We start from the raw sequence: 26,643 nt of genomic DNA on the forward strand, positions 1-26,643 counted from the left end.
TGATATTTCGGCTTCCATTTTGCTTCCATTTTAGTCAACAGCAAAGAAAGATACCGAATGAATATATCTGTACTGTTTGGAATAGATTCCGCATTAGTTTCACTTATGTAACCGGTGAGTCGAAATCAAGCAAGATATGATGGTGAGTTTTGGAGAGATCATAACACAAAACTACTGGATGTCAAAGCTCTGATATACACTTAACAGAAACAAGGCCTGGAAGTCGGATATTCTTTTGGAAATGATGAGGAAATCCGTTAGACTAACGGTTATTGAGATTAATAAGATTGAAATAACTGACCATTTTGCCCCCAATGTCAAATCTCATAGCCTGACTTTTCTGTTCCCGTGCAAACTTTCTACTTGATGCACATGCCTACCACCTGTTCGTACGACTGAAAAACGAGCTATATATATAATATATATCTAGTGCTTAATTACGTTGCGTTGTATTGACATAGACCTATCAAACTGTCATGCGTGACTGGAAGATTGACCTGGAGATTTTTAAGGTACTGCATTGCCTTTTCTATGGCGTCATAATTGACTTATTTGGTCAGATGACTTCCAAGCAAGTACTTCTTTTTCTTGAGGAAATTAAAGCAATGTGAGAGTCGAGAGGGAGAGCACTTTAGATTTTCCACTCAAAGCTTTGTGGCCTAATGGAATTGTTTCCTCTCCGTGTCAGTTCTATCTTATGATGACTTCCTTATCTTTATTGTACCTTTGTAGCATGATGTACCTTTGTGGCAAGATGACCTCCTTATCTTTACTCTTTACCCTAATTGAAATACGCTTTAATAATGTCACTAACAACGAGGGGGGGCACGTGTTGGTGCACTTTGCCCGTGCGCGCGATAAGTAATAACCGAGACAGATACGGTAAGATATCGACTTTATTACAACCCAAAGCTTCTTATATTTATCATGGGTGCTCCACTGAAGTGCTATCTTACTGTTATATGGTAACTGAGTGTTCGCTGCCAGTAAATACAAGTGCCACACTGAATAATTATCTTATAGTTATGGTCTTAACAGGCTATTGCAAGTCTGAAAGAAGCGCTGTCGCAATAGTTGTTTTAGAACTATACAAGTACTGAATTGTCATTATCCTACCGATGTTACTTAGTCCCACTAGCTAGCCAGTCCATTATACCATTTTGACCACCAAATAAAAGAGCTTTGAAAGGAATCATATCGGAATTAATAGGTACCACTACTTTCAATACTAATCTTTGCAAGCGTAAAGCTCAAGGACTATGACTGACTTGCATTTATTTGTTCTCAGGAGTTAGGAACTTCCTGGAAACGTCGGAGCTGAGATCTCACAGCAACTGCTGTCTCTGATGAGGGGGATGACATTGCCGTCGCACTGCAGTTTACTAGCCGAGAAGAATTGACCATCTGCATTGTCGTCACTTTCAGAAATTGAAGTTTAGTAGCTTTGCACTACCGACTAGTCTTCATTGTCGAGCTCGGTTGGTGGATCGACGTGGACTGGTCATCATATATACAAAATTGGATGGAAGATCTAAAGCACTGGGATGCAGAAGAGTCTTGGTGAGGCTTCTTCCCTATCCTTTACCATGTCCTCTTGTCTGAAAAATCATGTACATGGAGCGAGGAATGGCATTATTTTTTCCACAGAAGCAAGAATACTTCACGTACGGTATTTATTTCAGTTTGAACAGTCTGTTGTGTCTGTGCACATCAAAGCTCAGGTCAGTCGTTGAAGGTTGCGGCCAGCGGCAGACACTTGCAGTGAAGCAGCTGATAAGGGGTTAGTAGGGCTTCAGTTCTGTTTACTTTTATGCATGAATAGTTGATTCGATGTCATGCACACATTCCCAATCGAGATGGTACTTCCTAGGCAGTTTCCTTTCACTTGGTTTTCCATAGTGTGGTGGCCAAGCTAGTGGTGGGATTTATTTAGTGGCAATGATAGGGAATACATACATACATACATACATACATACATACATACATACATACATACATACATACATACATACATACATACATACATACATACATACATACATACATACATACATACACACACTAGTCTATCAACCCGGGCTAATTAGAATTAATATAAGAACGAGATCAATAATCATAGTTATCTATCTCACGCTCTTTTTTATCTATTAAATATTCTAACACATACTCTAAAATATATATTTATCACACCTCCATATATGTATTCGATATATATTTAGTTGAACTATTTGTTTGTAAATTGGTATTCTTATCTCTTCCATCATACATGAATACATGGTGGCATATATCGTGGGTAATATTTTTATATAAATAATATATTAATAATGATAAAATGGTAATTTAAAATTTTATATGGGTGCACTTTAATATTTTTATAGTTATATAATTTAGATTCAGATTTAGGAGTAATTTAACATGTAATAATAATTTCATAATTGGATAATTTATGTGCAAATTTAGGAGGGTATTTGTATTATTTTTATAATGGTATAGGTGGGTAATTTACACAAGGATTAGTGGGTTACTTTAGATTTTTTTATAATGGCAGAGATGTGGGTAATTTAGATACATGTTTAGAGGGTTACTTTAGTATTTTTATAATTACAGAGGTGGGTAATTTATTAGAAAAGATAACAGATCTGATGGTTATTATAATTAGAGTTGTTGCATTGACGGTTGAATGATTTTTCTATTTTTTTTAAAGTGTCCACCTAGGATCCTATGTGGTTTCCTCTCCAATTGGTAATAGTAAGATAACATAATGTCATATCCTTACTAGTACCGGTCAAATGGAGGCCTTAGTACCCTGCAACTGGTACCGACTGACCAGTACTAAATGGTTCTCAATTTAGTACCGGTCACAGCGCCCGGTACTAAATGCGCCACCTAGAAAAAAAATCAAACACCAGGTAAATGCATTTGCATGTGCGCGGTCGCGAGTATTCAAACTCTCGACCTCCAGTATCGCGCGTAGTTTCCTCACCATCCCACCTCTGCATCACAACTGATTGGATGGGAGATGCTTTCCGTTTGATGTAGCCCGTGGAGGACCATTTAGTACCGGGCCAAAATAACGACCGGTGCTAATAAATGTCACCATTTAGTACTGGGTGATACTATTGACCGGTACTAAATGACCACGCTATTTTAGTACCCGCCCAAAGCATCAATGGTACTAAAAGATAACATTTAGTAACAGTCGGTATTACCAACCGGTACTAAATGGTCTTCGAGGACTGAAAATTTCTATCAATACTAATTTCGTAATATAGTACCGGGCTAAAATGCGTCCGATACTAACGTGTTGGACGAATGCTCATTTTTCTTGTAGTGACACATACATACAAACAGACACACACATATAGTAGAACTTATTAAGTTGGTCAACACTGAATATGTTTCTGTACACTAAACGTTACGATAGAGGTCTAATCACCACGTGCCCTGGTGTAAATCCTAGCCACGAAGGCCAAGCAACTGTGCACGTCCTCATGTTTTCCTTGGAATATTCAACTAAATGTTTCTACTCGGACTTAGCTTCTCTGTGTTCTTGTCAACTCAATTAGTATAATCAGACATAAGCATGTTTATTTGGATAACTTAAAATCATTTGATCGATTCCGCCGTTGTGAGCTGGATCTGCATGCTGTGTTGTTAAGAGTTTGTCACTTGCACCAGGGAAGGGATGGTATAGATGCCCTGATATAGAGAATTGGAGAAGAAGATTCCTTATGGAAGATTCAAAATGGAGAAATGGTGCAAGGAGTTGGCCGAAGAGGAGGTTCCTTGTATGTAGTCCCCTGCTTTGGCTGCTGATGCAAATGAAACCCTATGAAAAGTTCAAACTTTACCAGAAAAAAAGAAAGAAAATTTTATGCACACGCTACTGAAAATTTTAAGATGTGTCGACCGTCATGATTTGCGCCGAGAATCGATCAAATGGTGCAAAATGTAGAGATGGTGTAAGGAATTTAATTTACTAAAGAGATTCCTCGAATATACTACTATTTAGCCACCAGCAGCCCTTGCTCTGGCTGCTGATGCAAATTAAACCCTATGAAAAGTTCAACTTTACCCCAAAAAAATAGAAAGATAATTTTATGCATGCGCTACTGAAAATTTTAAGATGCATCGACCATCATGATTTGCGCCGAGAATCGATCAAATGGCGCAAAATGTAGAGATGGTGTAAGAAATTTAAATGCAGAGATGGTGTACACTACTGGAAACTGTTTTTTCCCTGTGTGTTTCCAATTTCCCTGAGTGTTTTTCTAGCAACCCACAGGGAAATTCACCTTTTCTTGTCGGTTACGAAAACACTCACAGGGAAATAACCAAACACACAGGGAAATACACCTTTTCTTGTCTGTTGAGGTAAAACACATGGGAAATTTTTGTACACACAGGGAAATTCAACTTTTCCCCTGTCGGCTGCATAAAAACCCACGGGGAAATTTTCGTACACACAGGGAAATTCACCGTTTCCTTGTCGGTTGTAGAAAAACTCACAGGTAAATTTATATACACACTGGGAAATTCATGAACTCACAGTAACCCATGCATTGTTCGTCTTTCTTCTTTTACTCCTGGATTAAAACTTGTATGTGGTATTTCTCCCTCATATGAACTCCAAATTTGATGTTTCTTTTTTCCTATTTTTTCTAAAATCACATTCTTTCATTTAATGTTATTTATTTTATGATTATTGTTGTTATTTTAGATTTTTACGTATGGTTTATTTTCTTCCACCCAAGTAGAGAATAGAAAAATATGTTTCTGTATAATAATTAATGATGTAATTTCATATTTTCTAATATAGTCATAAATGTAAGGTTGTGACCAAATTTGAGGTTCATTATGAGTTCAAATAATATTATGAAGTATTCAAATCTCAAAGTTTGACTTGAGTTATATGAGACTAAGTGAGTGATATGCCCATTTATGAACAAAGTATAGTCCAACTTTATTATAATTCTATAAAACTTTTGTGTCAAGCTTATGCATCCATGAAATGATTCTATGTCAATTTACAGAGTTTTCAGGGATGTTTTAGATATTATTATCATTATTGTATAATGAGGTTGTAAATAAAAATTTTATTATCCCTAACAAACATGTGCACTTTTTATCCATTTTAGGATATGAGCTATAATAGAATAGTCATCCTTAAAATCTATTTTATAGAATTTTTTAAATAATATTTGAGACATATGTGGTTCAATTTGTAATTATTTTCAATAAACACACAGAAATCCATTTAACTTACTGAAAATAGTCCAGATGAAACTCCAGAGTCCTGATGAAACTGCTAGAACATCAGCACCAGCAGATCCTGATGAAACTCTAGAATCATGTGCGATTAAATCTTTGCTAGCACAGGCAGATCTAGGAGCACGGAGAGATCTTGATTAACTCTAGAGCTAGGAGTTGCATAATTGGTTAGATATGATTCATCGAATGTACTCTCTACTTCCATTGCATTTGGGATATTTTGAACTTACCCAAATCAGTTACCACAAAGCACTAAATGCTAGCTAATATGCTCTTGGTATTTTAAGTCTGCAACTTGATAGTAGCTGCCTTGTTATTTTCTTTCAAGCCAGCAACTAGATTACTTCTGTTATTTTCTTTGCAGCTTTGTTTCTGTGATTAAACCACTTGTTGAACTCGTTACAAATTTATGTTAGTGCAGTCCAGTTTGAGATTTAGAATACTAATCCTCATTTTGCTGCATATCGTTTAATGGATCTTTGATTTTTTATTTGTATTTTTATTATATGTTTTCACATAGCATTTTTAGTCCAGAATTGCATTACACTATATTTGCCTAAGGCAACCATGCTTATCTAAGTGTCATTCACAACCAGGCAACGGGTTCATCTCATGTTGGCTCGGAGTCCACTAACAGCATGGATGTTAATGGCCACAATGGTGAGGATCTCGGCGGCACAAACATTGATAACATTCATGGCAGCAACCAACATTGTGGAAACAATGAATTGTCTGATGATGCAGCTTGATTAGAGTGGAAGCAATGCATGGTCTGATGGTGCAGCTTCATCTTCTGATGAATGACAGCTCACAGTTCAACTTTTGCAGTGCTGCGCCTATATATGCATGCATGCACTTTGGTAGACTGGTAGTATAACTCTAGATAGTATTATTATGCTAGAAGTTTATGGGTTTGGTGGGATGCTTATTTTGCTAACCGTGTACTGGTTGATGCCAACAACATTTGGACATGATGTCATGATATCTATGTAATGGTAAATGTGGATTTTATGTGCCATTCGATTATGAATTCTTATGAACAATGTCGTCTCGCATTAAATATATATGCATTTTGATTTTCTCTGATGACTGAATGATTAATTTTCCTGATGGCTGGTATTAAATATATCATTTCAATTTCCCTGTCAACTAAATGACGACAGGAAAATGTAGATAAACAGCCATTAGAAAATAAATTACCTTGTTGGTAAGAGAATGGACAGGAAAAATACCAATTTTCCTGATGGTGCTATGTACACAAGGAAATTGCTTTTCCCTGTGTGTGTTAATAATATCCCTGTGGGTTTTTGTGGACAGGAAAATGAAGGCTAGGTCTGGTGGCATGGCATTTTCGTGACGAAGGCCCACCGACAGGGAAATTCTAAAAAGCCTCAGGAAAAAAACGACGGGCAAATTAATATTTCCCTGTCATTTTATCCCTAGCGGTTATTCCCTGTCGGTGTACACACATGGAAATTATTTTTCAATTTTCCTGTCGGTATTTTGTATTTCCCTATAGGTATGTGCACCCTCAGGGAAATTCCGGTTTCCAGTAGTGGTAAGAAATTTAATTTACTGAAGAGATTCCTCGAATATACTACTATCTAGCCACCGGCTGCCCTGGCTGCTAACGCAGACTAAATAACGGAAGGAGGCTGCTGGAGGCCTCGTATGATGCCATTGGATGCTGACAGCGCACTATTCATTCTACTGGAGTGTGAAAGAAAACCTTTTGCTTGAAATGATTGGTTCACACACCTGAATAATATAATGCCGAAATATTGTATTGCTCTTGCAGAAAAAAAAATGTGTTGGCTCCGGCCGGGTAGGTTTGTATTTGTACAGGTCTTTTGCGTGAGCGAGCAGGCAGCTCTGCCCAAGTGCCCATGTTTCCCCCATTTTTTCCGGGTGATTTTCCACGTAGCGATTGATCTTTGTGGCTGGGTATTTTACTTTCGCCAAGACCACCAAATAATAATGCCTTGCAAGCTTGTAGAGAATTCTTAGTGCAGTTTTCTTTCGAGTAGACAATATAGAAGGGCATGTTAGCAATTGGCAGACGGGAGAGTTTTTTCTTTCTCTCCTTTTATTTTTAGCGAGCATCGTCAAAGGTAGCCGCTATGATGAGGCAAGCGCATGGGGGTCTCAGAGAAGACTTCAACGGCGCCCGCTTGCTTAACCGAAGTTACCGATCCAAGAAAGGGCACGTAGCAAAAGGTTGTTACGACGTGGCAACTTACTCGACTTGACTTGAGCGACGATATATAAATATATATGTACGCACGGTAATACTATTCTACAACTTAAATTAAATTAGGTGTAGTAGTTATTCTACACCTAGCAGTGAAATGACTGAACAGACTAGAAATTACTGAACCGAGTTATAATATTACTGAATCTGCGTTCAATAAAAGGGTGCCATCAGTAAATCGCGCCACACGATTATTACTGAAAAATTGTTCAGTAATTAATTGGGTGTAGCTGCACATTAGATGGTGGAGCTCCCCATACAACACCATGAGATAGCTGCCCCAGCTTAGTTAGCGGCACAAAGACCCCTTCACTCCTCCCCCAGGCCTGTGCTGCAGCGGTTCAGCCATGGTAGCTCCTGGCTTGAGCATGGTACATCGACCGGTGCAAACCAAGGCCAAGGTAAGTTTTGCCCCACCTAAAATCTTAAGTGAGCTACACCACTGCCTTAGGTGTAGAATAGCTCTACACCCTAGGTGTAGCGGGTACTCTAAACCCGACAGTCAAATTACTGACCGAACTAATAAAAAAATATTGAACCTGCCATATTACTGAATTGCGTCCATTAAGATGATTTTAAAAAATCACGGGCCATAGTTATTACTGAAAATTTATTTAAATAATTAGCAGAGTATAGCTACATACACTACACCTAGAGCATGTGTATGTACACACGCGCGCATCGTTGTTGACTGGTGGTAGCCAGAGACAGATCTAAAGAGGGGGCTAGGGGGCCTCTAGCCCCCTACTGTGCCTATGGATCCCCCCTAGCAAATTTTTTATATGAATCAAGAGAGGAAGAAGAAAAGAAAGAGGGAGGAAGGAGAAGAAAAAGAGGGAAGATGAGGTAAACATGCCCCCCTAATTTTCTTGTGGTAGCGGCGGTGACAGCCCTTTATGTGGGCAGCCATGATCTGACAGCGAGGGCACTCTTGTCCGCGGAATACCATCATAGTACTTACTGACGGCAGATTGTAGCGGCCAGGTCAACCTCTTCCTTTTCCATGCATGTTTCTGTCACGATACAATGCGCAACAAGATGGAGAGAACAACCCTTTTCCTCCTAACTAAAAGAACATGTATCTTCTTATGAGTAGCTAGCTAGTAATGCTACTTGCTAGAGCTATCAAAAATAGGTTTACAAAGTTGAACTAACAATAACGTGCTGGTGACATGCATGGACGCACGGAGAGCAATACAACGCTCCACGCCGTGTGAGTCCTTTGATTGGCAACTCTGAATCAAAGAAGCGTGAGCATAGAATTTTTGTAGAACTTTTTGTAGACTTTGCGTGAGAGGGAGGGATCGTCGGAGAGGCTGCTCATTTGCTTCCACTGCTAAGAAGAGGTTACATGCTGTGTACCGGAATTACAAGTATACAGTCGTCACACTCCCCTCTAATAATCTACCTCAAGTCCAAACGGTTGAAAGCTCCTAGTAGGTTGACAATAAGCACAAACCACATGTTAGTACTCTGCTTACTGCAGCGCTAGCCTACTACAGTACACTGTGCATCGCGTAATCACGTACGTGTGTACGTGTACGTGGTCATCGTCGACCGATGACAGTTTGACACTTCTTCGTATGCATGCTCCACACCAACTCTCTCTCTCTCTCTCTCTCTCTCTCTATATATATATATATATATATATATATATATATATATATATATATATATATATATGATAATCTTAATTACATTGAGTTGTTGATGGCACAAACTCTCCTCCACCGATGACCTCCTCTATCTCCTAGTGACCGGCTTTTGGTGTGTCAGGTCGGCGTCACGTACGTCTCACCGACGAACGAACGGGTCGTCTCGATCGATCAGTTAGCGGCGGAGGCCGCTGCCTGTTGCTTGCATTGATGGGGGTACCACCGTGTGTGCTCGCCGCATGCACGAGCGGATTATTATACTGGGTGATGACGATGACGGGCCGGAGTTCAATGCAATCAGATGGTCAGAACGTAACGAAGCCTCGCCGAAGCCGGGAGCGCTTAGCTGCGGCATGGGCTGGTACGGCGGCGTTGTTCGTTGCTGCTGTTCATCACGGCGGCGGCGTCAGCGCGTCGGCGACGACCTTGGCCACGGCGTCCTTGACCGGCTGCTCCTCCCACCCCGGCGGCGACTGCGACACCAATCAACCAAAGCAGCAGCAATTAGATCATGTTAGCGAGAGAGCGACGTCGATCACCACGACGACGACGACGACGACACTACGCTGGTTTCATTCTTCATCATAGTCATCACCCAATGCAAGCTAAGTACAGTGCCAGGAGAAATAACTTTAACTAATTAATTTGGCAAGAGCTACCTAGGTAGCTAGCTAGCGTCCTTATTACGCGCTGATTTGATTTCTTTTATTAGTTTATTTGCCATCATATCACGCAGGGTCCAGACTAATTAATGATTAATAATAAACGGCCCGATATGCCAAGCTCGCCTACGTCTTTGAGCTGGATGTGGATTGAAAACTAGCTCGCGCGCGGGAGACACGGTGATGCCACGGCGCATGTGCATGCATCACGCATGATGAGTACATGGGGATCGGACAACAAGGCTGGCCATTCTCAAGTGGTACGTACGGTGTTTGTTTACTTTTCTGCTGGATTTGCATGAACTACTCTCCAGTGGGGATAGATGATTCCGGCCGTATATGCACCGGCCCCCTATTAGTTTTAGTTTAGTCAACCAAAGATTCTTCTTCTGACACTTATTAGCTTCTTGATTGCTTAACTTGGTGCCTGGCCTGCACACTGCTACTATATACTACTCTTAGCTAGCTGGTTAGCAGCCTCCATATATCTTAGTGGCAAAACTTCAGCACAATTATTCTATCATGATGATCTGTCCAACATCATACTACGGTTTATAAACAATCTACAAACCCGGCCCCTGATGATGCTGATAATCATAATGCTTAATTAATTAGCAATAGGTATGTGTTTAATTATATTTATACCTTGATCTGCAAAGTCAGGTCAGCTCGTGCGGACGTGGTGCTCGCTTCAGCGCCCCCGCTCGTGCTCATGGCCACCAGGCTTACGCCATCGCCAATCTGTTCCTTCAGGCACTGCAGCGTCCGAACCGCCACGTCCGTCATGTTGCACGGCGAGCTCACCGCGATCTTCAGCGTGCAGAGGTCGTCACGTGGCTCGCCACCCGCCGCCGCCGCCGCCCGCACCTCCTTGTTGGCCTCCCTGGTTATCTCGACCTGCACCTTCTCGTCGCCGGAGTCGGCGGCGTCTTTGCGGGAGCCGTCGTCGCTGCTGTCGTCTCCGCGGGCCAGCCGGGACTCGAGCAACCTGTTCTTCTCCTCGAGCTCGGCCACCTTGGACTCGAGAGATCGCAAGTACTCCCTTGCCCTGATCAGTATCGAAGTCTTGTCCTTCTGCACGCCGTAATCGCCAGCGAGAGAATTGAAGAAACAAACGATGAGAAAATGTGTGCGGTGTTCCGTGTTCGTCAGAAGCTAGCAGCTCGATCATGCATGATCAGAAACCATGGAGTATATACACGCGTAGTACCTTGGCTCCGGGGGGAAGGACGGCCTTGAGGGCGTGGAAGCTGTCGTTCAGCTTCTCCCGCCGCTTGCGCTCCGAGAACATGTGCTGCAGCTGGTTCACCGACGGCGGCGGCGCCGCCGCCTCGGCGGCCGCCGCCTCGGCGGCCGCCGCCTGCTGGTAGTAGTACTGCTGCTGAGCGCTGTCCCTCGCCGCCGCGTGCATCTTGGACAGCACCGACATGGCCGTCTTGAACATCCTCTGGCCGCACGCGCCCGGCTTGGTTGGCCTCTTGGGGCCGAGGTGCCGCGCGTAGCGCTTGAACGCACCGGTGTTGGTGGCCGGCGGCTCCGGCGCCATTGCCGCCGCCGCCGGGACGTGGAGGTTGGCGTACTGGTGGCGGTCGTAGGGAACCGCGGGTGGCATCGGCACCTGGGAGGACACCTCCAGGTACTGGCTGCAGGCGGTAGTCGCCGCCGCCGCCGGCGTGCCGAGGACGTGCGCCGAGCTCTCGGGGCTGCAGGAGAGCGATGCGGAGGGCAGCGAGGGCGAGGAGGACGAGGACGAGGACGGGAAGCTGCCGGCGTGGCGCGGGTCGATCAGGAGGCCATGGCCGCCATCGACGCCGATCGGGTGGTTGTGCACGCCCATGGGCGGGGAAACTCCGCCGCCATCGCTGGAAGGCACGTCGTAGACCGACGCCTCGTCGTCGTCCATGTTCATACGCATGCTGATCTGCGCGCACGAGCTCAGCAAAATGTTACTCTCCATATGCATGTGCGTATTTGCGTCTGAAATTGCCGTGTGATTGCATGGTTCGTCAGTGGAGTGGTAGTTGATCACTTGCCTGGTTCAGGTGGTGCTGAATCTGCTGCGAGCTGCTGAGGAACTGCTCCTCGTCCTCCTCCTCCCTGTACTGCAGCTCGGCAGGGGTGCAGCTGCGCGTGCAGAGAGTGGTAGTGATCGGTCAGCATGTTGCAGACGAAAAAGGCAAGTAAAGAGGTAGCACTCAAACTCAGTCAAAGCAAGCAAGAAGAACAATCTAAAAAAGAGATCAACGGTCAACCCAACGGATCAAACCCATGAACCTTATCATGATGATTGATGGATGATGCACATATGACCTCCATGAGTTGTAATAAGCAAGTACCTGCCGGCAGCGTATCCGCACATGAAGCCGTTGTTGCCGGCGTTGTTGATGTAGCCATGGAGCCAGCTGCTGCAGCTGCTATCCATGGCGATCGATCTGAGAAAGGCTTCTCGCTGCTGATGCCTCTCGATCGATCGGCTAGCTAGTTCTTTACCAGCAAGATCGAGCCGGCGGCCAGTTTCTTCTTGTCCTAATAAGAACCCTAGCTAGATTACCCCGGCCGGGATCAAGTTCTCATGAGCCGATGCTCAGCTCAGCACCGTGACGCAGAGCAGCAGAGAAGAAGAGAGCTCACAGCTGCGAGATCGATCGAGATGGTTGGAGCGAGCAAAGCTGCAGCGGGCTCGGGCAGGTATATATAGAGAGAGTGAGAGAGTGGTAGGGTATGATGCTAAAAGGCTATAGCTATCAAGAAGAGAGAGCCATGTTCGGACTTCGGAGGCGGCATGGAGAAACTAAACAGGATTGGCCGGCCGGGCCGGGGGATCGGAGCGCACGTGCTGCAGGCCTGTTAGGAGTGAGAAGATATGGGGAGGACGACGTCAGGGTGCGCGACCGGCCGGGCCGTCCGGCCGGGGACGGAGAGTTGGATGGAGTCTACGGTCAATTTGGTTTGGCTGCGGCTGCGGCCGGCCGGGAAGGGAAATGGAAATGAGAGGAAAGCTAGCCGAACCTTAGCTTTGGAACCAAGTGTCTTCTCCTCCTCCTCCTCTTCCACTAGCCGACGAGATGAGAGTCTGGGGCTCTGGCTGCTGCGCCCAGAATTTTCCACCCCTCTTGGCGCTCGTGCTCCATCGGCGCACGCATGCTCGGTCTCGCTCGCTCGCTCGGCTAATCATGCCCGTCTCGTCTCTGGTCCATCAACTTGCCGTTGCATCCATATCTCCATGACCGCTGCATCGTCCCAATTCCTAACTGCTGCTTCAGTTCGTTCTACTAGCTAGCTTATTTTTACTCGCAACATGCATGTTGCCACTGGAAAAGGTGCGCGCAGTTCAATGCACAACGTACGGGCGCGAAGGGCAGGATTATTGCCATGTGTGCCACGCGTTGCTTTACTTTTTTTTAACAATTACACAATACAATTCGCACACTCTCAGCGTACACACACTCCACTCACCATTATGAACGTGCGCACGCAAACCCTACGTTATGAACATGCATCTTTGAAGATTGAACCAATAAATTCTCGAGAATGACAAATTCACCACAAACGTTTCGCTGTCGCCTACCACTGAAAACACAATATCATTAAATCTGAAATATTCACTCCCGCGGGAAGTGGTGCTACTATGTTTCTATAACCACCCGTCTACAAACCCTTTGGCTGCTTCACTTATGTTTACTCGCAGGAAAAAAAAAATGTGTGAACCAATGACTGCTGAGATTTCCACGAGAAGTAGCCCCGTGACGGCGATACGGCTACTACTACTTGCAAGTAGCACGGATCCATCAAGCCGACGGGGATTGGTCGATCGGTAGTCGCACTGAGGAATTGAAACGGAGCCGGGTCACGACTCCGGGTCGACGGAACATTTACGACATGCCGGGTCGGGAGCAGCACGCTCGTTCAGACTCGAGACCAGCTAAGCTAGTTTCACGACAGATGCAGAGAACCAGAGAGATGCGCGCGCCTGCCCGTGATGGCCGCCGCTACGGCTAGCGCGCGCGCGCGGCTCCGGTCAACGGGTCCCTGTCTGTCCTGTGGCCAGCGCGCCCGCCGAGAACGTTCCGTGCTGGTTCCTGCTGGCCATGCGTTGCGTTGCGTCTCGGCCGGTAGACCCGCTGCGCAAGTTGCTGTTGCGTCTTTTCATTGGCGGGGGTGATTCGAATCGAACGCGATCAGACGTTAGGATTATATTAGGATAGACTAGCATGGCGACAGCACCAGTGGAGTTGTACTTCGCTAGACTATATTAGGATATACTAGTATGGCGACAGCACCAGTGGAGTTGTACTTCACTAGTTACTGCCCTCTATTATCTTATTATTTGATCAATAAACGGAGCCTCTACGTTCGCTCTCAAAACCTAGAAATTTTCATGTTAATCGAAGAAAAATAAAAAAATAAAATTATCCACCACTGACATTATGATAAAATTAGCCCAAAATACTCCTGTGCCTAATTAAAAATCACCCACCAATGCCATTATAAAAAATTAAATATAAAATACCATTTAGCTAACAACAATTAATCAAAATAAAATGAAAATAAGAATAATTATACGCATAATATTATTAAAGCTCAACAAATCAAATTGTTATTATAAGTTGACCATATTTGAATTGTTTTAACAAACAATAAGATATAATTTACGATAATAAACAGAGTGATGTATGATAAAAAAAATAGTATAATTTTTAAGTAAGGATACAACGACATATGATTTTTTGAATTTTCAATACTAGCCGCGCAAATGCGCCGAGCTATACGCCTAGTTAATATATGTATATTAGCAGGCTACCCAAGACGACAAGATCGAGCATGCCAGGACAGACGAAGGGTCAACGCCAGAGCCATTAGGGTTATACTATATTAAAACGAGCAAATATTATATTTAAATGGGCAAAGTGGCCTGCGCAAATAGCACAGATAGCAAGTTTTTTTCTTTATTCCTCCATGACTAATTTCTAAATTTTATACATTCATGCGCACCTATATTCTGTGCATCTTTCCCCATCGCGTAGTGATGTGTGCATAATCTATAAATTTAGAGTTAAATACATGGCCGGTCTTCAAATTTGTCAGTGTGTATCATCCCGGTCCCTAAACTTATAAAATCAGGAATCCGGATTCTTAAACTTGTCATAGTGTTTCATCCCAGTCCCTAAACTTAGAAAACCAGAAATCCGGGTCCATGCAATGACTAAAAGTGATTCCGAACCATATTTTTAGTTTGAAAACAAATCCAACAAATAATAGATATCATTTTTAAATTATAAAAATATCTCTAAGCCTCCTAAATTCTCCAAAAATTCAAAAAAAACTAGAGATACAACGGAGCCTAAATAAAAATAATTGAACCTCATAAAAATATCGGGTAAAAATATATTTTCATATTCTTCTAGAGTTAAATCTAATTTTAAAAGTTTACAAAAATATTTTCATGAGCTCTATTTAGTTCCAAAACATTTTCATGAGAATTTTAGAAGCTTGGAGATATTTTTATAGTTTAGAACTATATCTCTTTTTGTTGGATTTGTTAACCGCCTAAGACCAAATGCCTCGAAAAATAACCTATTTTCTGAGGCGGTTGTGTGCCCGCCTCAGTTAATCAATTAAAAAAACAGTGACTAGCCCGCTGAGCCCATAATGGGCCCACCAAACCCATCATGGCCCGCACAAATAGCGCACATAGTGAGTTTTTTCTTTATTGCTCCATGACTAGTTTCTAAATTTTATACATTCATGCGCATCTATATTCTGCTGCACCTTTCCCCATCGCGTAGTGATGTATACATAATCTATAAATTGCATAGTGATGTGTGCATAATCTATAAATTTAGAGTAAAATACATAGCCGATCCTCAACTTGTCAGTGTGAATCATCCCGATCCCTAAACTTATAAAACCAGGAATCCTGATTCTTAAACTTTTTCGCGGTGTGTCAACCCGGTCCCTAAACTTAGAAAACCAAAAATCCGGGTCCATGCAATGACTAAAAGTGGTTTCGAACCATATTTTTAGTTCCAACAAATAACAGATATAGTTTTTACACCATAAAATATCTCTAAGCCCCCAAAATTCTCCAAAAATTCGAAAAAAAGATACTAGAGATACAACGGAGCCTAAATAAAAATAATTGGACCTCATAAAAATATCGGGTGATAATATATTTTCACATTCTTCTAGAGTTAAATCTAATTTTAAAAATTTACAAAAATATTTTCACGAGCTCAGTTAGTTTCAAAATATTTTCATGAGAATTTTAGAAGGCTTTGAGATATTTTTATAGTTTAAAAACTATATCTATTATTTGTTGGATTTGTGTTTAAACTAACAACATGGTTCGAAACCACTTTTAGTCATTGCATGGACCCAGCACTACTAAAAAAACTTAACAAAGGCGGGCAAAATAGACTAACAGAGGCAGTTTTCGCAACCGCCTCCGACCAAACACCTCGGAAAATAACCTATTTCGGAGGCGGTTTTGTGCCTGACTCAGTTAATCAATTAAAGAATAATAGAAAAGGTAAAACCGGTGTCGAGCCCGCTGAGCCCATCATGGGCCCACCAAACCCATTTGAGCAGGCTGTGTCACTCGCTGCCGGCCGCCGCCTGTCCACCGGTCGCCGTGCCGCCCCAGGGCCGCAGCCCGCCGCCGCAAGCTTGTTGGCCCGACCGCTGCCACTAGCCCGCCGCCTCGCCATGGGAGAGACAGAGGGAGGGGGGAGAGGGGGAGGGTGAGGGTCGGGCCGCCATGGGAGGGACAGAGGGTGAGGGCGGGGAGTAACTAGAGATAGGGAGAGAGAGATAGTGAGGAAAGAACCTAAGTATATATTCTTGGAGTCATCTACTGGGCCGGGTTAGTTTTCTCTAAGTCCGGTTGGGCTTGGCTTTTTAATTGAGCCGGGCTTTTGCAACTAGACCGCCTCTGAAAATAGGAGTATTAACAGAGGCGGTCATCTTAACACTGGCCGCCTCTATTAATCGATTTTATGAGACGATTTTCTTAATCGCCTCTGTTAATAAGAAATGGCCGTCTCGGTTAATGCTGCATTAACAGCGGCGGTTATTTTTGTGCCCACCTCAGAGATGCTGAAAAAGGCCTCTGTTAATGCATTTTTGTAGTAGTGCGGATTCCCGATTTTCTATGTTTAGGGATCGGGATGACACACCCTAACAAGTTTAAAGACCTGAAATTTTGGTTTTATATGTTGAAGGACCGGGCTGATATACTCTAACAAGTTCGGGGACCGGCCGTGTATTTTAATCATAAATTTACAATTGCGGCTGGCAATGCACATACTTTTCTTCTTAATGGTAACGTGGTAACATTTTTCTCTAGGAATCCTACTCGTGTTAACTTTTTTTCTCTACTTTCTTTTACTTATAGTTGCCATGTAAACTAATGCTATTAAATTGTGCTTCTTCATGGTCATGTCAAATTATTTCTTTTTGGTTGTTAACACATTCCCTAAATTGCACGCTGACAACTTGTTTGGTTGGGCTTTATCTCCTTCTAAAATTGCTTTAGTTTTGGCTTCAGTGGTGAAAGCACATTATTTCTCATGGAGTCGAAACTATTTTTAAAAAATATTGACCAAAATGGTTTTTAATGGCAACGTAGTAATTCTAAGAATACTTTAGAACTTGGAGTGAGGAGAAGCGGGTGAAGCTATTTTTTTTTGTCTTCTCCTCTCTACTGTAAGTGTATTTGGTAGAACCTTACCAAAACTTGCTGGAAAAGCTATTGGAGAAGCCCAGTAAATAGATCCTAATAATAGTCAAGGTTTACTTGTGTTATTGACACCAAAAGTACCGGTGTTTAAAATATTGATAATACAATGAAGGGTATGCAAGACTCAATTATTTCTATAGTTAAACCATTGGTTAGCTTTCGATCCATGATCGATGATTGTTGTAATATTCAATTTTTTTATTTATTTGTAGCTCGACCTAAAGTAGAAGCATGCATCTTTCTAACATTTTTCAAACTAATACCGTAATGAAATTGAATGTTAATTAGAAGGTGGCAATTGCCGTACGTAGTTGTTATACTCTACAATGCCGGATAACTGCTAAGCAAGCTGCGCACATACGCAATCGAGATATTAATAGTTAACTTATTATAAAAGCAACAAAGAAAACTGTACCAGTGCCAGTAATCGCATGGAAATTTAGGTATCTACCCTCTTTATATTAGCTATCTATTTTTTATTGGATTTTCATTTTTTTGTTTCTTTTCTAACTTATTTTTTACTTCAAGTTAAGAGCGAGAGGATAGATCGGTTGTTTACAAACGTGGCTTTCGTGGAGGGGTTGTACATTACAAGGTGTCAGTGTTTTGATCACCGCCTGGTAAATTGCACCGCACTTCTCTGTAGCTCGATGGCTAATACTCAAAGGCTAGTGACTTACACTGGTTCAGACAATTGTCCTATGTCTAGTATGGGGTGGTGCGCTTCGTATTCTTACGTTCAAGTTTTGGGTGCTTACAATGAGGCACTTGCAAGCAAGAAGTGTGAATGTGTGTGTGCGCGCGCGTGTTTGTGTGTGTGTGTGTGTGTGAGAGAGAGAGAGAGTCTAGACGTTGCATGTTAGAATGTTGGAACCCCCCTCGAGAAGGTCCGGGTCCACCTTATATATTCTGATGGGCTAGGCTACATTACGAGAAAGAAGGGGTGCCCCCCAGTAGTCATCCCGGCGGGAAGGTCAGAAGCTCTACACATGTCCTAAGTTAGGGTTCACTGGTCAGTTGTGCTCCATCACATCCCAAAGCCAAGTCTTATCCATCTGTTTCACGGCGCCACCTGACGTGGCTCCGGTCCTGTTCGCCTTCCCGTGGCATGGCATGGTGCCGTTGTAATTGCAGTACGCCCTCCCCGATCCGTTGGGGGTGGGCCTCTCGCTTCCTTAGCGAGGTTGATCTCCTTTGCGGAGGTCGGAGGGTCGGGCGCCCGATGGGACTATGATGCAAGGCCCGATAGCCTATTGCACCGTACCCCACCTCACCCTACGCCCAGGGGTGGAGGGTGATCAGACATGGTTTGCCCCTTGGAGCTTATGGAGGGGGCACAGTCAGCGTGAACGCTGGTCTCGGCGTCATGACAACCTGTCTGACCGTGGTGTCTCGACCGCTGCTCCTCCGGTCCGTAGACGGCACCCCTACCCCGCTTGACGGGCGGGTAGGGGGGCACACATGCATGTCGTGTCGGGCCAGAGCATTTAATGCCCCTTTGGGCGTTCCCGTGGGGCTCGGGGGATTGGATTCTACCCTAGGTCGGCGTAGGTCTCCCCGACCCGACGGCTCAGCGCGAGTCGAAAGAGCATCACATGTCTATTGTTGGCATGTCCGAACCCTTACACCATTGGCCCGTCTGGCGGGTTGTAAGGTTGGCCAGTTCTCCTGTCCGAGACTGGCCAATCCTCATTTTAGGCTGACGAGGATCTATCTTTAGGGTATCCGTGGTATTTAATCCCGTAGCAAGGTACAAAAATCTTCCCGACAATATTTATTATTTATTAAAGAAAAGCCAATTGTTTTGGTGCTGCTTAGGGCAAGTACATTGGTCTGGTCTAATAGACGGTCTTATGCATTGCCAGCATTTTAAGACGATGCAATAGGCAATACATACAATGAGTTGTCTTATAAGTTGTCCCATAGTAAATATATAATTTCATAATTTGTGCATAGAAAAAAGAAATATTGTGATTTGTATGGCAATAACAACTCGTACAATAGTGTGAAAGTGATTGCATAGTCCTAAATTTTAGCTTATGAGAGGGTTGACTCACAAAACAACCTCTTTGTTCTCTCTCCTCCCTCTCTCTTTATACCATCTAATTAAAAATTCTACATGGACTTGTATGAGACGATATAGATACTGTTGACGTGTAGCAATATACTTGCCCTAAAAGTTAGATTAGTTGGGTGAATCGAGCCTGACTAGATGCAAGATGCCGGATCAAACTTTGAGCTAGGCTGGCCACATGCAACTAGCGCTTCCTACCGCCCGAGTCCCGACGATGAAACTCGAGTGCAACGCCATGGTGGTGCCGCCGATGTTGGTGGAGGGGCCGGCCTGAAGGACAAAACCGGCATTGCCGGATGTCGGCGGCGTCGGCGCTACGACATTCCTCTCGTCGACGATGCCGGTCATGTACGGTGGCGTCGCCGTCCCTGTGCGCTCGGAGGAGTCGCTAGTGCTGCTCGAAGCCGCTGCAGCGGTTGTTGAAGGACCAGGCTGATGGCCTGGTGGAGGCGCCATGGGGGCAGGTCGACGGCCTGGACTCCGATGGCGAGGGTGGTCATTGGAGAAGCGGCGGCCGCGACCACCACGGAAGCGGTGACCACGGCGGCCACAATGGCAACGACCATTGCAGGCGACGAGAGGGAAGACGAGGAAACTGTCTCCAAGTGCAAAAAATTGAAGGTCAGTGGAGTCCATACCCAAGGAGCGTGAGGCCTTCTTGCTTTTGCGTTCTCGGCGAGTCGTTTTTTGGTCTCGTTGCCGCCTTCTTGCAGGAATTCTGGAGGGGAATGCCGGCGAGGACTCTCTTGCAGTGGCTTCGTTTCCCAGGGAGACGCCGAGTTCCGTACTCGTTGCTTTCTATGTGTGCAGAGTAGGCGAGTTGTCTATGTCCAGGGGCGTAAAGACGTCATGCCTTTGTGTTTGAGATTGGGAAGAACTCGGCGAGTGCTTAGCGTAGAGGCTAGCGTGCGTGATAACATGTTGTAAAGTAAAATTGAAAGAGAGAGTGTAATAAATGATTGATTGTATTGATTGATGGTTTAGACCACAATATTTATATGTACAAGAGGGGAAAGTGTGTCTATTCATGAAGGGACAGGCCCCTTCGTGATGTTTGTAACTGCCTAGTGACATCACAATGATGTCATTAATCTAATTAATAAATATGGAAATTGATAACTAAGCATATTTTCCTTCGTAACACTCCCCCTTGATCAATTTGTTCTTCTTGTAGCCTTGTAATCAATTTTGATCTTCTTGTGGTCTTGTAATCAATCGTATAACTCCTTGAAAAACCTTGTGGGAAAAATCAGGAGATGTATGTATGTATGTATATGTCATGGAAAAACTCCTTAAACCCTTTTGGGAAAATAGGAGAAAATTTTGATATGACATATATGTGTTGGTATTCCATTAAAAACTCCTTTAAAACCTAGTGGGAAAAATATAAGGAGAAAATGATATGGAATATCATTAATTGCAAACTTATATGAGAAAAACCTCAAAACAAAAATTCATAAGTTGCAATGTATTATGATCTGCTGATCATATTTGAACTTATTCTCCCCCAAAAACCCGATGGGAAAAATATGAGGAGAAATTAAATCTTGGATATCTTCTTAAAAACTCTGCTGAGAAAACAGAAGATATGATATATATATAATATGTCTTGAATATCCCTTCAAAAACCCTGGTGGGGAAAATTTGAGATATGACACAGAATATTGCCTCATTAAAAACCTAGTATGAGAAAAATCTTGATAGAAAAACTCATTTAGGAAAAGAGTACAATATATAATCAGAAGATTAAAATCAAAGGTTTACTCCCCCTAATGCTTGCAAATCCTTAAGTGTTCTCATACCAATCCCGAAAACATATTTTTGGAATAATGATGTAGGTAAAGACTTTGTGAATAAATCTGCAAGATTATCACATGACTTTGTTTGCAAGATTTCTATCTCTCCATTTTTCTGGAGCTCATGAGGATAGAATAATTTAGGAGCAATGTGTTTTTTGATATTGCTCTTTATGTAACCTGCATTCATTTGTGTAATGCAAGCTGAATTATCTTCATAGATAATTGTTGGTTTCGTAATTGAACCAATATCACATGAATGTTGTATGTGATTAATCATTCTGCGAAGCCATACACATTCACGTGAAGCTTCATATAATGCAATTATTTCAGAATGATTAGTGGATGTGGCTACTAAGGTTTGCTTGGATGATTTCCATGATATAGCCGTTCCAGCATGTAAAAATACAAAGCCTGTCTGAGATCTGGCATTGTGGGGATAAGAAAGATAGCCAGCATCTGTATATCCAATTATTGATTTATCTTGGTCAAACTGATAGAATAAACCAAGATCTATTGTACCTTGGAGATATCTGAAGATATTCTTAACTCCCGTCCAATGACGTTTTGTTGGAGCTGCGCTATGTCTAGCTAGTAAGTTTACCGCAAATGCAATGTCAGGCCTAGTGCAACTTGCGACATACATTAGCGCTCCAATGGCACTTAGATATGGAACTTCAGTTCCCAATAATTCTTCATCTTTATCCTTTGGTCTGAATTGATCCTTATTAATGTCAAGAGATTTGACGACCATAGGTGTCTTTGATGGATATAATTTATCCATATTGAATTTCTGAAAAATTTTCTAGATATATGCAGACTGATGTACTAATATCCCTGATGGGAGATGTTCGAGCTGAAAGCCTAAACAAAATTTGGTTTTACCCAAATATTTCATTTCAAATTCTGTCTTTAGATGGTTGCGTGCTTCATCTATATCTCGTGTACTCCCAATGATATTGAGATCATCCACGTACACAGATATAATGCGGAATCCACTTAAGGATTTCTTGATGAACACACATGGGCAATCATCATTATTGGAAAAACCTTTCTGAAGAAGGAATTCCTTTAGTCGGTTGTACCACATTCTTCCCAACTGCTTCAAACCATATAATGATTTCTGAAGCTTTACACAATACATGTTGCGTGAATGATTCTTATTCAGAATATCAAGCCCTTCAGGAACTTTCATATAAATATCCGAATCTAGTGACCCATAAAGATATGCTATCACTACGTCCATGAGATGCATGGATAGACCTTTTTGTGGTGCCAATGATATTAAATATCGGAATGTTATGCCACTCATAACTGGGGAATATGTTTCATCATAATCGATGCCGGTTCTCTGCGTGAACCCTTGTGCTACAAGCCTCGCTTTGTATCTCACCACCTCATTGTTTTCATTCCTTTTACGGATGTAAACCCATTTTGATCCCACAGGAAAAATGTTTCGAGGAGTAGGTATAACCGATGAGAATACCTCTCATTTCTTGAGCGAGTGCAATTCTGCCTCGATTGCTTCCTTCCATTTAATCCAGTCTGAGCGCTTGATGCACTCTGCCATGGTCTTAGGTTCTGGATCAAGTTGGTGGTTACTTGCAATCTTGGAGGCGAAATTAATGTCGACAATTGTAGTTTTCCTATTGAATGATTCTCCATAATCAATATAATTAGTGGAAATTTCATTTAACCTTTGTGACTCTTCTATATTTCCCAAAGAATTTGAGTCTGGGTCTTCCGATGTCCTAGCACTTGTATTTGTGCGCGCATTTGTACTAGGTATATGGTATATTTCTTGAATATCCATATTATTTGGATTTACAATATCTAATTGGTGTCTATCAACGTGATGTTGATTTGCATTTACCGTTTTGGAAGTAGGCTTCCTTGGTTTCCGCGGAGGCTTATCCTTTGTTACCGTATTTCTCCCCCTCTTATTTTGATTTGGGAGATTTTGAGTAGGTACTTCTACTCTTTCTGGTACGTTTACGGCAGGATTGTGTGACTTTATGACACCTTTATAATCAGTAAATGCTTCTGGCAGATTATTTGCAATATTTTGCAAATTGATAATCTGTTGAACTTCATGTTCAGTTTCTATAGTACGTGGATCAAAGGACTGAATACCTGAGGCATTCCAATTTATTTCCTGGCATTCGTTATGGTACATATTGTCTCCCCCTAATGCCGGGAAATTAGTCCTCATCGAAGATGCAATCAGCGTGACGGGTAGTGAATAAGTCCCCTGTTAGAGGCTCGAGATATTTTATGATTGACGGTGATTTATACCCCACATAAATCCCCAATTTTCTATGGGGGCCCATTGATGTACGCTGCGGTGGTGAAATCGGTACGTACACAGCGCAACCTGAATTTTCGCAGATGGGAAATACTTGGTTGATTCCCACGTACTAACTGCAACGGAGAAACCGTATTGTATGCAGTAGGTCTAATTTGAATCAAATCAGCGGCGTGTAAAACAGCATGACCCCAACAAGATGTTGGTAATTTGCAATTCTAGTAATAATGGTCTAGCAATTAATTTTATTCTCTTTATAAGAGATTCGGCTAATCCATTTTGTGTATGTACGTATGGTACTGAATGCTCCACATTTATGCCTAGAGCCATACAATAGTCATTGAAGGCTTTTGAGGAAAACTCAGCGGCATTATCCATTCTGATGGATTTTATTGGATTATCCGGATAATGTGCTCTTAATTTTATAATTTGAGCAATGAATCTTGCAAAAGCATGATTTCTTGTGGATAACAAACATATATGGGACCATCTTGTTGATGCATCAATAAGTACCATGAAGTACCTAAATGGCCCAGTTATTGGATGAATAGGACCACAAATATCTCCTTGAATGCGTTCAAGAAATGTTAGCGGTTCAGCCTTGATCTTAAGATAAGAGGGTCTCAAGATTAATTTTCCCGGTAGCACATGCGGTGCATACAAAATCTGAAGGTTTAGGAAATTTTGAAGTATTCATATGATGACCAAGTGAATTGCTAATAATTTTTCGCATCATCCCAATTCCGGGATGTCCTAGGCGATCATGCCAAGTCTTGAATATATCAAGATTTTGAAAAATTATCTTATATGCAACATGTTGTACGGGTTTGATATATGTGAAATACAATCCAGTTGATAGTGAAGGAATTTTCTCAAGCAATTGCTTGTTATATCCGTCATTTTTGGTGATGAATAGATATTCATCTTTGTTGTCGTTATGTGTTTCGATATGAAAACCATTACGACGGATATCTTTGTAACTCAATAGGGTACTGAGTTGAATCGGGATACAGGAGTGCATCCTCGATTACTAATTGTGTACCCATAGGGAGAATTATTATGGCTCGTCCTGAACCAACAACCACGGCATCTCGGCCTGCGATTGTCATGACTTTTCCTTTACTCTTAGTTAGAGTTTGCAAATATTTAATTTCCCTAAGTATTGTATTAGTGGTAGCACTATCTACTAAACAAAGTTCTTCCTCCATTTGGATTGTTCCCGTAGATAATCTATAATTATTTAGTCAAATATATTAAGATAAACTCAAATAATTATATAATATATATGTATATATATTATTGAGTAAGTATTATATATTTATAATACTATATTTTATGTCTTACAATATTTATGACAACAAATATTTTACAACACAACATAATATTTACAAGAATATGGCTTAATGATCAAGTCTATGGGGGTGTTTGAGACTAGTTGGTGTCTCCGAATATGTCGTTGGATTGAAATTCAACGAGCATATCTTCAGTGCTGAATAAATCGTCCATCTGCGGAGGAGTCTTCTCATCAATGGTTTCCAAAGGAGTGTCCTTGGAGCAACTGGCGTCAGTCTGTTGAGTAGTGAAGTGCGCTTCATACTTGTCCCCATGAACTTGTTTGCCAACAGATTTCTAGTAGAGTTCAACTAAATGCTTAGCTGTGTGGCACTTCTTAGTGATATGGTTGTGACAACCACACCTTTGACAAACTTGAGAGTTGTCATGACGGAAATTCTTCTTGAAAGTGCCCTTGCCTTTGTGAGAATCCTTATTTTTCTAGAAATGATGCTTATTTTTGTTCCACTTTCCCTTGAAATTCTTTTTGAATTTCTTGCCACCAAACTTCTTTTGAGTGTTCTGACTATTGTAGTGAACTTCAGGCAAAGGTGATGCCCCGACGGGGCGCAATTGATGATTCTTTGTTAAGAGCTCATCATGTTTTTCTGCCTGAAGTAAATCATATATCAAGTCAGAGTATTTAGTATACTTGTGGCGGCGGTATTGCTGCTGCAATATCCTATTGGCTGGGAGAAATGTGGACAAAGTCTTTTCAATCTTTTCGGCATCATCAATTGGTTGATCACAAAAACGAAGCTTGGAACAAATCTTGTGAACGGCGGAGTTATATTCTGCAACAGATTTGAAATCCATAAGGCGAAGGAGAGACCATTCACGTCTAGCTTCAGGCAAAATAATTGCCTTTTGTTGATCATAGCGTTCTTTGAGTGCAACCCAAAGTGCTCTAGGATTCTCCTCCATTATATATTCGTTCTTGAGATCTGGATGAAGATGATGTCTCAAGAAATGTAATGTAGCATATTTTGCTTCATTTGAAACAGGGGCTTGTGGATTTGGCTCCTCAATTGAATTGAGAAAACCTTTTGCTGTTAGCATGATTTTTACGTACATAGCCCAAGTTAGATAGTTACTACCATCTGCGGCAAGTTCAGCGAAATCTTTATTGACAATAGGTGACATATTCCTACATGAAATATCATGTATAGGATTAATTTACTGTGGTAAATTAAAATTTATGTGTGTGTAAATCTAGGCAAAATAATGAAATCAAGACGATGCTTGAATCAAAACTTATGGTATATAGATTAAATAGTGCAACTATTTTATAATATTCCTACCAGACTAATTTACTTGGTAGTTTTAATATATACAAATTGAATTTGTATTGAATAATTTGGATATACACATTATAGGTAATCATCATAAGATGTAGACCTTTAGTGATGGGCAAATAATTTGCTGCCTAAAAGCATGGTCTCAGCCCGATGAAAAGGGAGGAGGGCGGTTAGGGTTGGGGACCCGAACCCCCCCCCCACCCCAGGAACCGCCGCCACCGCCTCCTTGGGCGCGCCGCCGGCGCTCCGCCGATGTCGAGT

At 42.3% G+C, this 26,643-nt stretch overlaps 1 protein-coding gene across 1 annotated transcript; it reads right to left on the reverse strand.

The window, feature by feature from the left end:
* Nucleotides 1–9,190: 9,190 nt before the first annotated feature.
* On the reverse strand, nucleotides 9,191–12,543 carry LOC120672099 (putative transcription factor bHLH041). The gene is made up of 5 exons (XM_039952392.1): nucleotides 12,176–12,543; nucleotides 11,873–11,963; nucleotides 11,050–11,760; nucleotides 10,485–10,913; nucleotides 9,191–9,650 (listed from the first exon to the last, which is right to left on the reverse strand). Exons 1-5 carry the CDS (start codon nucleotides 12,259–12,261, stop codon nucleotides 9,570–9,572), a joined length of 1,398 nt encoding a protein of 465 aa, XP_039808326.1. The 5' UTR covers nucleotides 12,262–12,543; the 3' UTR covers nucleotides 9,191–9,569.
* Nucleotides 12,544–26,643: the final 14,100 nt, after the last annotated feature.

This window comes from Panicum virgatum, chromosome 5N (genome assembly GCF_016808335.1).
Source record: "Panicum virgatum strain AP13 chromosome 5N, P.virgatum_v5, whole genome shotgun sequence".
NCBI classification, from domain to species: Eukaryota; Viridiplantae; Streptophyta; class Magnoliopsida; order Poales; family Poaceae; genus Panicum; species Panicum virgatum.

Bases quoted from the DNA above. Each gene is read 5' to 3' on its own strand.
- LOC120672099 (XM_039952392.1), bottom strand. From the start codon at position 12,261: ATGGATAGCAGCTGCAGCAGCTGGCTCCATGGCTACATCAACAACGCC. The intron at 11,761-11,872 runs GCAAGTGATCAA...TCGTGCGCGCAG, and splicing joins TTCAGCACCACCTGAACCAG to ATCAGCATGCGTATGAACAT. The intron at 10,914-11,049 runs GTACTACGCGTG...TACGGCGTGCAG, and splicing joins TCCTTCCCCCCGGAGCCAAG to AAGGACAAGACTTCGATACT.